The sequence below is a fragment of the Trachypithecus francoisi genome, unplaced genomic scaffold, assembly GCF_009764315.1.
Source record: "Trachypithecus francoisi isolate TF-2019V2 unplaced genomic scaffold, Tfra_2.0 Lachesis_group16, whole genome shotgun sequence".
In the NCBI taxonomy this organism is placed as follows: domain Eukaryota; kingdom Metazoa; phylum Chordata; class Mammalia; order Primates; family Cercopithecidae; genus Trachypithecus; species Trachypithecus francoisi.
In genome coordinates, this window is record NW_022681461.1 from 34,602,715 (window position 1) to 34,618,303 (window position 15,589).

Genomic DNA, 15,589 nt, shown 5'->3' on the forward strand with positions numbered 1-15,589 from the left:
TACAAAATGGTATCTATTATTAAAGCACATAATTAAATTCAGAATCATAACCTAAATAATGAGAATGATGGGGCCAGTATATCTTGAAAGTACTCCTTCATACGTATAGAAACGTAATATATGAAGAAATCTTTTCACGTTAATGTGGAAGGGAGAGATTAGTCAATAAATGGGGGTGGGATAGTCGATTAGCTGTTTGAATAAAATTTTAGCTTCTTTCTTTATAATGTATATCAGATAAATTATAGATTGACTAAAGATCAGATTGATATGTAAATAGAAATGTAAAGAAAATCAAACTATAAAAGTCTGAATTGGAACTGAATTCAGGTCCTTAGGAAAATACCATTTAAGCTGCAAAACAATAGAAGAAATCATATGGGAATGATTGCAATTGTCGACTATAAAAATTTTCAGATGTCTGAAGGTTTCCTCTTAAAATGGAAAGGCAAACTGTAAAGGTAGTTTCAACAAATCAGATAAAAGGTTAGTATTCTTATAAGTATAAAATTAAAAACACTGTATCCATTAAACAGTAACTTAATGTACATGAAGAAATAGTGTCACTAATTATGAGAATAATGCACATAGTTACAACTATTCATTGGTCTTATAACTAGTGATGCTGAGAATTTTTTGAAAAGGCCATTAATGATTTGTTTTTCTTTTGTTAAATATTTCTTCATGTACATTAATTGTTTAATGGATAGTGTTTTTAATGCCAACAAGTTAGAGGATCAAGATGAAATGGACAAATTCCTAGAAAGACACAAGTTATAGGAACTGCTAAAAGAAAGAACAGAAAGTTTGAATAGGTCTATGACAAGTAAAGAAATCAAATTAGTAATTTTTATAAAAGCCCAGGCCCAAGTGGCTTCACTTGTGAATTCTGTCACACATTAAAAGAATTATTACCAGTTATTCACAAAAAATAGTAAAGGAAGGAGGATTTCCCAACTATTTCTGTGAGTTCAGTATTACCCTGATAAATTCAGACAAAGATATCTAGAAGAAAAGAAAACTACAGACCAATGTTGTAGTAGAAAATCAACAAAATACTCGCAAATTGAATCCAGCAATACAGCTTGAATATGTCTTATCTGAAATGCTTGGGACCAGAAATGTTTTGGATTTTGGATTTTTTTTCAGATTTTTAGAATATTTGCAGAGTATACACTGGTTGAACATACCTAATCTAAAAATCTAAAGTTTGAAATGCTCTAATGCAAATTTCTTTTGCACATCAGGTTAGTGCTCTAAAGGTTTTGGATTTTGGAGCATTTCAGGTTTCAGATTTTCAGATTAGGAATGCTGGTGGTTTACAAAAATATTAATGACCAGGTGGGATTTATCCCAGGAAATACAAGGTTAGTGTAGCTTCCAAAAATCAATCAATGTAATATACCACATTAATAGAATAAATGACCAAAACCACATAATCATCCCAATAGACACAGAAAAAGTATTTGATAAAATCCAACATCCCATCATTATAAAAAAAACTCAACACAATAGGAATGGCAAGGAACTTCCTCAATTTGTTCAAGGGCATCTATAAAAAAATCCAAAAGTAATGTCGTACTTAATGGTGAAAGACTGAATGCCTTCTCTCTATGATCAGGAATGAGATGAGGATAGCTACTCTTACCACTTTGATTTAACGCTATACTGTAGATTCAGGAGGGAAATAAGGCAAGAAAAATAAATAAAAGGCATTTATATTGGAAAATAAGAAGTAAAACTGTAGTCATCCCACTGTATCCATGGGTTTCACATCCATGGATTAAACCAACTGCAGATTGAAAATATATGGAAAAAAAGTTGTGCTTGTACTGAACATGTACAGACTTTTTCTTGTCATTATTCCCTAAAGAATACAGTATAACAATTATTTACATAACATTTACATTGTATTAGATATTATAAGTAGTCTAGAGATTTTAAAGTATACTGAAGTATGTGCACAGGTTATATGCAAATAGTATATCAGGAACATGAGTATTTGCAGATTTTGGTATGTGTGGGAGGTTCTGGAACTAGTACTGCATAGATACCAAAGGATGATTGTGTATTCACAGATTACATGATCTTGCATATTAAAAATCCTAAAGAATTAATAAAAAACTATTAGAACTAATAAATGAGCTCAGGTCAGTTGCAGAATAGAAGATCAATATATAAAAATCAGTTGTATTTCTGTACACAAAGAACAGTCCAAAAATGAAATTTAAAAAATTTCATTAACAATAGCATAACAAATTTTTAGGAATAACCTTAACAAAAAGTGTAAAAGGTATACACTGAGAAATATAAAACATCATTGAACGAAATTAAGGAAACACCTAAATAAATGGAAAGATATCTCATAGAGGACTTCATATTTTTAATATGGCAATACTCCTTAATTGATCTGTATGTTCAGTGCAATTCCTACTGAAATCCTAGCTGTCTTTATTGCAGAAATTGACAAGTTAATCATAATTTATATAAAAGCAAAGGGACTTAGCATAGCTAAAACAGTCTTGAAAAAGAACAAAGTTTGAAGACTATACTTCCTAATTTCAAAATTTATTACAAAACTACAGTAATCAAGACAATATGGTACTAACTTAAGGATGAATATACAGATTAATGGAAAGGAATTGACAGTCTCAATATAATTTCTCACATTGATGGTAATTGATTTTTGATCAGGGTGCCAAGACAATTCATGGGCAAAGAATAGTCTTTTTAAATAATAGTGCTGGGACAACTGGATATCCACATGTAAAATAATGAAGTAAGACATCTACTTCACACTATATATATATATAAAAAAAAGCTTAAAGTGGATCATAGGCCTATATATAAGAGCTAAACTTATTAAAACTCCAAGAAGAAACACAAGTCTTTGTGTACTTAGATTAGGCAGTGGTTTCTTAGATATGACACCAAAAGCTCAAGTGACAAGAAAAATAGTTAAGTTAGACTTTATCAAAGTTAAAAACATCTGTGCGTCAAAGGACACTATCAAAAATGTGAAAAGACAACCCACAAAATGGAAGAAAATGTTTGGGAATCATATATCTGATAACTGTCTTATCTCCAGAATATAAAAGAATTCTTACAGCTCAACAATACAACTTAATCTAAAAAGTAGGCAAGGGACTTGAATAGACATTTTTCCAAATAAGACATACAAATGGCCGATAAGCATGTAAAAAGATGCCTGCGGTCTGTCAATTTTGTTGATCTTTTCAAAAAACCAACTCCTGGATTCATTGATTTTTTGGAGGGTTTTTTGTGTCTCTATCTCCTTCAGTTCTGCTCTGATCTTAGTTATTTCTTGCCTTCTGCTAGCTTTTGAATGTGTTTGCTCTTGCCTCTCTAGTTCTTTTAATTGTGATGTTAGAGTGTCAATTTTAGATCTTTCCTGCTTTCTCTTGTGGGCATTTAGTGCTATAAATTTCCCTTTACACACTGCTTTAAATGTGTCCCAGAGATTCTGGTATGTTGTGTCTTTGTTCTCATTGGTTTCAAAGAACATCTTTATTTCTGCTTTCATTTCGTTATGTACCCAGTAGTCATTCAAGAGCAGGTTGTTCAGTTTCCATGTAGTTGAGCGGTTTTGATTGAGTTTCTTAGTCCTGAGTTCTAGTTTGATTGCACTGTGGTCTGAGAGACAGTTTGTTATAATTTCTGTTCTTTGACATTTGCTGAGGAGTGCTTTACTTCCAATTATGTGGTCAATTTTGGAATAAGTGCGATGTGGTGCTGAGAAGAATGTATATTCTGTTGATTTGGGGTGGAGAGTTCTATAGATGTCTATTAGGTCCGCTTGGTGCAGAGATGAGTTCAATTCCTGGATATCCTTGTTAACTTTCTGTCTCGTTGATCTGTCTGCGAGACTAATAAAGAAGAAAAGAGAGAGGAATCAAATAGACGCAATAAAAAATGATAAAGGGGATATCACCACTGACCCCACAGAAATACAAACAACCATCAGAGAATACTATAAATGCCTCTACGCAAATCAACTAGAAAATCTAGAAGAAATGGATAATTTCCTGGACACTTACACTCTTCCAAGACTAAACCAGGAAGAAGTTGAATCCCTGAATAGACCAATAGCAGACTCTGAAATCGAGGCAACAATTAATAGCCTACCCACCAAAAAAAGTCCAGGACCAGATGGATTCACAGCTGAATTCTACCAGAGGTACAAGGAGGAGCTGGTACCATTCCTTCTGAAACTATTCCAATCAATAGAAAAAGAGGGAATCCTCCCTAACTCATTTTATGAGGCCAACATCATCCTGATACCAAAGCCTGGCAGAGACACAACAAAAAAAGAGAATTTTAGGCCAATATCCCTGATGAACATCGATGCAAAAATTCTCAATAAAATACTGGCAAACCGGATTCAGCAGCGCATCAAAAAGCTTATCCACCATGATCAAGTGGGCTTCATCCCTGGGATGCAAGGCTGGTTCAACATTTGCAAATCAATAAACGTAATCCAGCATATAAACAGAACAAAGACAAGAACCACATGATTATCTCAATAGATGCAGAAAAGGCTTTTGACAAAATTCAACAGCCCTTTATGCTAAAAACGCTCAATAAATTCGGTATTGATGGAACGTACCTCAAAATAATAAGAGCTATTTATGACAAACCCACAGCTAATACCATACTGAATGGGCAAAAACTGGAAAAATTCCCTTTGAAAACTGGCACAAGACAGGGATGCCCTCTCTCACCACTCCTATTCAACAGAGTGTTGGAAGTTCTGGCTAGGGCAATCAGGCAAGAGAAAGAAATCAAGGGTATCCAGTTAGGAAAAGAAGAAGTCAATTGTCCCTGTTTGCAGATGACATGATTGTATATTTAGAAAACCCCATCGTCTCAGCCCAAAATCTCCTTAAGCTGATAAGCAACTTCAGCAAAGTCTCAGGATACAAAATTAATGTGCAAAAATCACAAGCATTCTTATACACCAGTAACAGACAAGCAGAGAGCCAAATCAGGAATGAACTTCCATTCGCAATTGCTTCAAAGAGAATAAAATACCTAGGAATCCAGCTTACAGGGATGTAAAGGACCTCTTCAAGGAGAACTACAAACCCACTGCTCAGTGAAATCAAAGAGGACACTAACAAATGGAAGAACATACCATGCTCATGGATAGGAAGAATCAATATCGTGAAAATGGCCATACTGCCCAAGGTTATTTATAGATTCAATGCCATCCCCATCAAGCTACCAATGACTTTCTTCACAGAATTGGAAAAAACTGCTTTAAAGTTCATATGGAACCAAAAAAGAGCCCGCATTGCCAAGACAATCCTAAATCAAAAGGACAAAGCTGGAGGCGTCACGCTACCTGACTTCAAACTATACTACAAGGCTACAGTAACCAAAACAGCATGGTACTGGTACCACAACAGAGATATAGACCAATGGAACAGAACAGAGTCCTCAGAATAATACCACACATCTACAGCCATCTGATCTTTGACAAACCTGAGAGAAACAAGAAATGGGGAAAAGATTCCCTATTTAATAAATGGTGCTGGGAAAATTGGCTAGCCATAAGTAGAAAGCTGAAACTGGATCCTTTCCTTACCCCTTATATGAAAATTAATTCAAGATGGATTAGAGACTTAAATGTTAGACCTAATACCATAAAAACCCTAGAAGAAAATCTAGGTAGTACCATTCAGGACATAGACATGGGCAAGGACTTCATGTCTAAAACACCAAAAGCAATGGCAGCAAAAGCCAAAATTGACAAATGGGATCTAATTAAACTAAAGAGCTTTTGCACAGCAAAAGAAACTACCATCAGAGTGAACAGGCAACCTACAGAATGGGAGAAAATTTTTGCAACCTACTCATCTGACAAAGGGCTAATATCCAGAATCTACAAAGAACTCAAACAAATATACAAGAAAAAAACAAACAACCCCATCAAAAAGTGGGGAAAGGATATGAACAGACATTTCTCAAAAGAAGACATTCATACAGCCAACAGACACATGAAAAAATGCTCATCATCACTGGCCATCAGAGAAATGCAAATCAAAACCACAATGAGATACCATCTCACACCAGTTAGAATGGCAGTCATTAAGAAATCAGGAAACAACAGGTGCTGGAGAGGATGTGGAGAAATAGGAACACTTTTACACTGTTGGTGGGATTGTAAACTAGTTCAACCATTATGCAAAACAGTATGGCGATTCCTCAAGGATCTAGAACTAGATGTACCTTATGACCCAGCCATCCCACTACTGGGTATATACCCAAAGGATTATAAATTATTCTACTACAAAGACACATGCACACGTATGTTTATTGCGGCACTATTCACAATAGCAAAGACTTGGAATCAACCCAAATGTCCATCTGTGACAGACTGGATTAAGAAAATGTGGCACATATACACCATGGAATACTATGCAGCCATAAAAAGGATGAGTTTGCATCCTTTGTAGGGACATGGATGCAGCTGGAAACCATCATTCTTAGCAAACTATCACAAGAAGAGAAAACCAAACACCGCATGTTCTCACTCATAGGTGGGAACTGAACAATGAGATCACTTGGACTCAGGAAGGGGAACATCACACACTGGGGCCTATCATGGGGAGCGGGGAGGAGGGAGGGATTGCATTGGGGAGTTATACATGATATAAATGATGAATTGATGGGTGCTGACGAGTTGATGGGTGCAGCACACCAACATGGCACAAATATACATATGTAACAAACCTGCACGTTATGCACATGTACCCTAGAACTTAAAGTATAATAAAAAAGAAAAGATGCCCAACAGGCGGGCCCCAGAGCGGGCTCAGGGGAGCGTGGCGTGCCAGGCGCCTCCCTCCCGGAACATACGGAGGCTGGCCCAGGCGGCGCAGGAGCTGGAGCAGGGCCCGAGTGGGCGTCCGAGCCGGAGCGGAAGTGGGAGAGGGGCCGGAGCGGGAGTCCGCGCCGCGCTGCTGAAGCCTGGCTGGCCGCCCAGACACTGCCTGCGGCCCGGCCATGGCAGAGCCAAGGAAAGGATCTCTATACAAGCAAATACGTGGCTGTCAAATTGGAGCTGATCAAGTCCTGGGCCCCACAGCTGCACCTAGGGTACTGGTTCTACAAGCGGCTCAGCGCCACTGAGGGCGCCCCTCAGGTCTACTACCTACTACTTCGGCCTGTGCTGAAAGTACAACGCCATGGTGCTGGAGCTGCTGGGGCCCAGCCTGGAGGACCTGTTCGACCTTCACGCTGAAGACGGTGCTCCTGATCGCCACCCAGCTGATCGCACGCATGGAGTATGGGCACACTAAGAGCCTCATTTACCAGGACGTGTAGTCCAAGAACTTCGTGGTGTGGCGCCCGGGGACCGAGCAGCAGGTCGCCATCCACATTATCAACTTCGGGCTGGCCAAGGGGTACACTGGCCTTCAGACGAAGAAGCACATCCCGTACCGTGAGCACAAGAGCTGCTCTGACAGGCAGGGCGCGCTACATGAACATCAACATGCACCTGGGCAAGAAGCAGAGCCACTGCAGTGACCTGGAGGTGCTGGGCCACATGTTCATGTACTTCCTGTGCAGCAGCCTCCCCTGGCAGGGGCTCAAGGCCGACACGATCATGAGCGGTACAGAATATCGGGAACACAAAGCGCACAATGCCCATTGAAGTGCTCAGCTAGAACTTCCCAGAGGAGATGGCCACATACCTGCACTACGTGCGGCGCCTGGACTTCGAGAAACCCGACTGTGACTACCTGTGGAAGCTCTCCACCGACCTATTCGACCGAAGCGGCTTCGTGTTCGACTCTTGAGTACCACTGGCCCAGGAAGCCCTTGGCGACCCCCATCGGCACCGTCCATACCCACCGGCCCTCCCAGCCTCAGCTTTGGGACAAAGATCAGCCACACAGCAAAAACCAGGTGCTGACCTCTACCAATGGGGAGCTGAACGCGGACGACCCCACGGCCGGCCACTCCAGCGCCCATCATGGCGCCTGCAGAGATGGAGGTGGGCGATGAAACCAAATGCTGCTGTTTCTTCCCCTTGAATCTTCTCCGTGCAGCCCCTTGGGGCGTGAGCTTGTTTGAGGCCCTTGGGGCCCACCCACAGCAGCCCAGGGCCAGACTCTGGCTGGAAGCCGGGACGCAGACTTCAGGGGCCGCACCTGTCTCAGCCGGCGGCCCCATCCCCCAGACGAGGGGTCAGTCACTTCCTTCACATAAGACTGGCCAAAATTTCTACACCTGTGTCTAGTCCGCCCCTCCAAGAGCATTAACTATTTAAAACAAGGAAAAAGAGGATGGGGGAAGACCCCTTCTACCCCCATACCTGCCCCTCCATTTCTTTGCTGAAGTGAGTAGTGCGATCCTGGAGGCCCTCAGGGCTGAGGCCTGGCCCCGGCCCCGCCAGCCGCCCCGTTAGCTTCATAAAGTCTAGCTTCTCTCCCTCGATCCAAAGGCCGTTTTCTGGAGGGGAGGGCAGGCCTGGCCTGGAGTGGTGCTGTGGGGCTATCTTGCCCAGGCCCACCTGAGAGGGACACAGGCATTGCTGCCAGGGGTGAGGCTGTGTCCCAGGCTTCCCCAAAACTAAAGGGGAAGGGAGGGGTGGGGCCGCGGCTGAAGCCAGCTCCGCACCCAAAATGCTGCACCAAAGCCCAGGCGCCGCACGCACGGCCACTGCAGCCTTTCCCAGCCTCGTCCGGGCGAAGGGCAGGTGGGCCCTGCTAGGAGGGTGCTTCTCGAGGCACCTGTTCCCGGAGGCTGTGCTCCGACCCTCAGAACCGGAGGTGGGTGGGCGGCTGGCGTCGCCCGGCTCGGCCCCTGGGTTCTGCTGCGTGGGGGCGTGCGGGCATGGGGCTTCCTGTCTCTGTGCTCTGCCACCCGGCAAGCAGCTGCAGACAGAATGCCTTAAAGCCCCCGGCTCAGCCCCGCAGGTGTATGTGCAAGGGCCTGGGGGCGGCTCTGGACTGGCTGGCGGTCCCCCAGCGGTTCAGCTTGAGGCCGTGCCCAGGGCGGTGGCCCTGAGTCTGGTTTTTGTTTTACCAAGTGTACAGGAATGGCATTTACGTTTCTCTGATGCTCTTTTGAAGCCGTACAACTTAGGGGCTTTAAAAAAAAAAAAAAAAAAAATGAACCCCCCCCCCCCCAAAAGATGCCTAACATCATTGGTCATTAGAGAAAAGTCAATCAAAACCACAATGGGATAATAATAGATCTACAAGGATGGCAAAAATCAGAAAGACAAACAATAACAAGTGTTAGAGGATTTGGACTAGTTTGGAAGCCATATATTGCTGTTGGGAATGTAAAGTGGTGCTGCTACTTTGGAAAACAGTTTGGCCATTCCTCAAAAGGATAAACACAGAGTTACCATATGACCCAGCAATTCTACTTCTAGATATATATGCAATAGAAATGAAAACATATATCCACAAAAACTTGTACATGACTCTTCATACCAGCATTATTCACAATAGCAAAATAATAGAAACAGTCCCAAATGTCTGTCAGGCGATGAATGGATACGGAAAAAGTGGTATATTCATACAATGAAATATTAATTTGGCAATAAAAGGGAACCAAGTAATGATACATGCTCTAATGTGGATGAACCCTGAAAACATTATGCTGAGTGAAAGAAGGTAGACAGGCCACATGTTCTAAAATTAGAGCGTGGTGATATTTGTATAATGCTATGAATAAACTAAAAACATTGAATTTTACACTTTAAGTGGGTGGACTTTATGATAATTATATCTCAATAAAGGTGTTACTAAAAGACTCAATATAGAGTATTCTTTGTTTCTTTGAAGGACAAGTTTTTAACTTCCATTTCTCCAAAGAAGCAATTATTTGTTTTTATGCCAAATTAGCATTTTCAGATTCTCTACTGGTGTTACTGGATTAAATTATGTTTTTACTTTTTGTTAAGGTTTTATTTCTACATTTTTTGTTTCCTATTGCTTCTACATTTTGTGCAGTGAAGGAGGCAGTATATTGATTTTACACTTACATTTCTTGTACTTTCTGCCTATATTAGTGTTATCCACATATCCTTTTGTCTCTAATATATATTTAATATTGTTAGCTGTGTTTTCTAAGTATGGGATAATACCTTTCAGTATGCTGTAGTTGACTATATATAGATAGTATGTTTGTATATGAACTGTTTGGAAGCTGACCAAATATTTTTATTATCTTGTAGATTTTACTTTCCTCGTTGGTATTGCAGCGGCAGCAACAGAGCCTATCGGCATGGAATATCTCGAGGTGCTGAAGCTCCTCTTCTTGATGACTTTGTCATGTCTTACCTCTTTGCTCAGGTATGATTATACTGTCTTACTTGTACATGTGTTAAATGATAAATATTTTGCTGTTTAGTAAGTCACTTAATCAGGAAAAACTTCACATATGGGAAAATTGCAGTTCTGTCTTGCACAGCAGGTGCAGAGAAGTAACAAAATTGAGTCTTTTTAGCACGTTTTTAATCCCCTGGTTTATGGATAATAGAATCTATTTTATAAAGTTTTTTGGATTGATCCTTTTGAATTTCTTTTTTTTTAGGACTTTAGGTCATTTTAAGGATTTCACAAGGTATAGACTGAGGTTTACAGCATGATTCATGTAGGCATATGTGGCTGAAATATTAGTAACATTTCTTTAGGGTTTTAAAAAAATTTTTGGACAATTTCAGGCTTACACAATGGACAATGAACTGTAGAGGAAGCAGGCTACATAAAAAATAAGCTATGATAGTTTGTGTAGCTGTTTATAGGAAGGTGACTGGATGCTGATACTTAGTCTAAGCTATATATTCAAGTTATTTGTTCACTAATACAGTTATGTCAAATTTTGGTATTGTGTTGGTATTTCATAATGCTTTCTTCTCTAGTACCTTGATTTAAACAGTAATTGAAATATTTTGTCATTAAACAACTTGTTTTTATGTGCTGCTAGACTAGTATGAATAGAAACTAAAGGAAGAAAATATATTAGTGCTCTTGGGTAAAAATATGCACTTGGTATCCCCAAGGTATCAGGAGTTCTAAATCCGATTTGCTGATATTGTAGGAAATAAGCCCACAAATCCTCATGGCTCGCATTTCCGAAAAGCAGCCTAGTAAGGCTAGTTCAGTTTATGAACAACAAAAGCAAAAATACTTCTCTACTGGGGTATGAGACCAACAAACTTTATTTTTATTGTGGTAAGAAATATATAATAAAAGTGACCATTTTAAGTGTGCAGTTCTGTTGTATTAAATACAAACACATTGTTGTACAACCATCACCACCATCCATCTCCAGAACATTTTTCATATTCCCAAATGGAAATTTCATACTCATTAAATAATAACTATTTCCCACTCCCAATGGCCTTTCGCAGTCACCATTCTACTTTTGACTATAAATCTGCCTTTTCTAGGTACCTCATACAAATGGAATTATACAGCATTTGTCCTTTTTTGACTGGCTTATTTCACTTAGCATAATGTCTGCTAGGTTCATCCATGTTGTAGCATGTGCTAGAATTTCTTTCCTTTTTAAGGCTGAACAATATTTCATTGCATATGTATACTATATTTTATTTGTTTATTCATCTGTCGATGAATACATGGGTTGCTGCTGTGAACATGGGTAAACAAATATTTCCTTGAGTCCATTTTCAGTTCTTTTGGATATATACCCAGAAGTGTAATTGCTGGATCATATGGTAAATTTATAATTTTTTTGAGGAACTGCTACATTATCTTCTGTAGTGGCTGTACTATTTTTCAGTCCTACCAGCAGTGCACAAGTGTTCCAATTTCTTAACATCCTCAACAGTGCTTTGCTTTGTTTGATAATAGCCATCCCTATGGGTATGAGGTGGTATCACTGTGATTTTGATGCGTTACTTCTCTAACAACAAGTGATCATGAGCATCTTTTCATATGCTTGTTGGCCATCTGTTTGTCTTCTTTGCAGAGATGTCGCTTGTTGGCCATTTGTTTATCTTCTTTACAGAGATGTCTATTCAAGTCCTTGGTCCATTTTTAAATCAGGTTGTTCGTTTGTTGTTGTTGTATTCTAGAAATTATTATTCTGGATCTTAACTCCTTATAAGATACATGATTTGTACATAGTTTTCCCCATTCTCTAGGTTGCTTTTTCATTCTGTTACTTGTCTTTTGGTAGACAAAAGTTTTAAATTTGGCTGTATTCTAATTTATCTATTCTTTTTTGTTTCTTATGTTTTTGGTGTTGTATCCAAGAAATCATTGCCAAATCCAATGTTATGAAGCTTTCTTTCTGTTTTCTTGCAAGAGTTTTACGTATTAGCTCTTATATTTAGGCCTTGCATCCATTTTGAGTTAATTTTTGTCTATCATGTAAGGTAAGGGTCCACTTCTTTTGCTTGTGAATATCCAATTTTCCTAGCACCATTTGTTGAAAGACTGTCTTTTCTCCATTGAATGGTCTTGGCACCTTTGTTGAAAATCATTTGATCACCAACTTACTTTTTTATACAGCTCCTTTATCCTTATAGCCATTATAAAAAGAGAGGGAGATGGAAAGAGGCTTCTGAGAGTAGCCTTTTGAAAATAGGATATTATGAGGTTACAACTTTCTGTTGCTTTTACGGGTATATTATTCACCTGTCCTGCAGAGCTAGTTTATTTTGGGGGCAGGCTAGTTAAGTCCCATTTATAAGCCAAGTTTTCCCAAATTATTCATTCAGCTACTTTAGCCTAACATTAATACTGCAATGTCTAGTATTTTTGATCTAGAAAAATTTTGGTTGATTTCAGAATACTCAATTTTATCCTTCTAGGAAGGACTGTCTTGTCTAGCATGGCAAGATAATTTCACCATATAATTCTAAATTATGTCTGGATAGTACCACAAGCAATTTTCTATTTTTAATGTTTTTACTTCTCTAAATTTGTGCCCAGAAAATATGATAGTATTTAGATTACTCTAGGATTATACTGTTATTTTATACTATATACATATTGTACACTATATATAGCAAATTTGACCAGTGGCATTACCAGAATGTAAGAATATCTTGACATCTTTGAATAACCAAAAAATAGATAAGCCACTGAACTGTCTTTAAAGTTCTTAAGACAGTACCTATAGGAAGACAGATTTGGAAAAGGTAAGCAAATAAAAATCAAAAGTAAGATGGCCCTTTTAAATTCAGTTTCCTCTGGGAATTAATTGTCTTTATATCATCAAATATGGCTGCTCAGCAAATAAACTGCTGACACGTGAACAACTTTTAATTAATTCATATCTATTCAACAACAAATGGATATTTACCTCATGTTCTTGGCATCATTTCTGATTTTGTGACTGTGACTGCTTTTTATTTCCCTGGCTAATGAAGATGTAAATTTCTTAAGCTCAAATTTTGTCTGCTACTCAGATGAGAAAAGGTTTTCTTTCTTACTTTATTTTTTTTATAGAGATGGGGGTCTTTGATGCCCAGGCTGGCATGATCATAGCTCACTGCAGCCTTGAACTCCTGGGCTCAAGTGATTGTCTTGCTTTAGCCTCATAGCCTCCCGAGTAGCTAGGTACAGGTGTGTGCCACTATGCCTGGCTAATTTTTTTAGTTTTGTTTTTGTAGAGATGGGGTCTCGCTGTATTGTCCAGGCTGGTTTTAAACTCCTGGCTTCAAATGATCCTCCTACCTCAGCCTCCCAAAGTGCTGGGATTACAAGCGTGAGCCACCACACCTGGCCTGAAATTTTTTAGTAGTTTTAATTAAATGAATATTTTGAGGGTACATACTATAATATTTAAGGAATAGTATTTGTTATGTTTTGGCATTTGAGACTCTTCCATTTGTAACTTTTCTCTAGTGAATAGTTGATTATGTTTTTAGTTTTGCTATCACTAATTTTTCATATATTTATTGTCTTTTGGTCGTGAGTTCCACAGAATTTCCACATGAGCAGAATTTGTTATCTACCAGTTCTTTTCTTTTCTTTCTTTTTTTTGAGACAGAGTATCGGGAGAACCTGCTTCCGATGGTTACGTGGTTTCTTTTCTATTTCCTAGGTGTCTTGGCTGGTTTGAGAAATAAAGGGAAAGAGTATAAGAGAGAGAAATTTAAAGCTGGGTGTCCAGGGAAGACATCACATGTTGGCAGGATCCGTGATGTTCCCAGAGCTGTAAAACCAGCAAGTTTTTATTAGCGATTTTCAAAAGGGGAGGGAGTGCACGAATAGGTGTGGGTCACAGAGATCACATACTTCACAAGGTAATAAAATATCACAAAGAAAGTGGAGGCAGGGCGAGATCACAGGACCACAAGATGAGGCGAAATTAAAATTGCTAATGAAGTTTCGGGCACACATTTGTCATTGATAACATCTTATCAGGAAACAGGGTTTGAGAGCAGACAACCTGACTGACCAAAATTTATTAGGCGGGAATTTTCCTGTCCTAATAAGCCCGGGAGCGCTACAGGAGACGGGGGCTTTTTTCATCCCTTCAGCTGCGAAGGCACGCCTTAAGGGGGCCATCTACAAACCTACCCTCAGGGCGCATTCTCTTTCTCAGGGATGTTCCTTGCTGAGAAAAAGAATTCAGCGATATTTCTCCTATTTGCTTTTGAAAGAGGAGAAATATGGCTCTGTTCCATCCTGCTCACCTGCGGCCAGAAGTCTTATCTCTGGTGTTCCCTGAGAATTGCTGTTATCCTGTTCTTTTTTCAAGATGCCTAGATTTCATATTGTTCAAACAGACATGCTCTACAAACAATTTGTGCAGTTGATGCAATCATCACAGGGTCCTGAGGCGACATATATCCTCCTCAGATTATGAAGAAGATGACAGGATTAAGAGATTAAAGTAAAGACAGGCATAGGAAATCACAAGGGTATTGACTGGGGAAGTGATAAGTGTCCATGAAATCTTCACAAATTGTGTTCAGAGATTGGAGTAAAGACAGGCATAAGAAATTATAAAAGTATTAATTTGGGGAACTAATAAATGTCTATGAAATCTTCACAATTTATGTTCTTCTGCTGTGGCTTCAGCTGGTCCCTCTGTTTGGGGTCCCTGACTTCCTGCAACAAGAGAGTCTCCCACTGTTGCCTGGGCTGGAGGGCAATGGCGTGATTTCGGCTCACTGCAACCTCCGCCTCCTGGGTTCAAGTGATTCTCCTGACTCAGCCTCCCTAGTAGCTGGGATTACAGGTGCCCGCCACTACACCCAGCTAATTTTTTGTATTTTTAGTAGAGATGGGGTTTCACTATGTTGGCCAGGCTGGTCTCGAACTCCTGACCTTATCATCTGCCCACTTTGGCTTCCCAAAGTGCTGGGATTACAGGCGTGAGCCACCATGCCCAGACTATCTACTAGTTCTATATGGAACCAAGGCAAACTATTAAAAAGAATCTACCAAGTCATTGATCATCATCTACTTAAACAGTATAACTTACTTGCCTGTTCTCAAAAGTGTGGTGAAATAAGTGTTTAAAATTGAGCAAAAATCTGTCTCCTACCCTGAATTAATTTTGTATTAGCAAGATTTAGGCCATTGTTTTGGTTAATACTGATTATATGATGGTGTGCTTC

General features: G+C 39.5%; 1 protein-coding gene and 1 pseudogene across 3 annotated transcripts in view; both read left to right on the forward strand.

Annotated features, from left to right (window-relative positions):
* The window catches only part of JAK2 (Janus kinase 2), a 163,891-nt gene that overhangs the window by 56,381 nt on the left and 91,921 nt on the right, over positions 1-15,589 (forward strand). For all 3 annotated transcript variants that reach the window (XM_033237251.1, XM_033237253.1, XM_033237252.1), the window contains one exon: positions 10,220-10,337. In XM_033237251.1, the coding sequence (XP_033093142.1) occupies positions 10,220-10,337 (118 nt within the window). The remainder of the gene's footprint in view (positions 1-10,219; positions 10,338-15,589) is intronic.
* On the forward strand, positions 6,811-8,269 carry LOC117099430 (annotated as a pseudogene).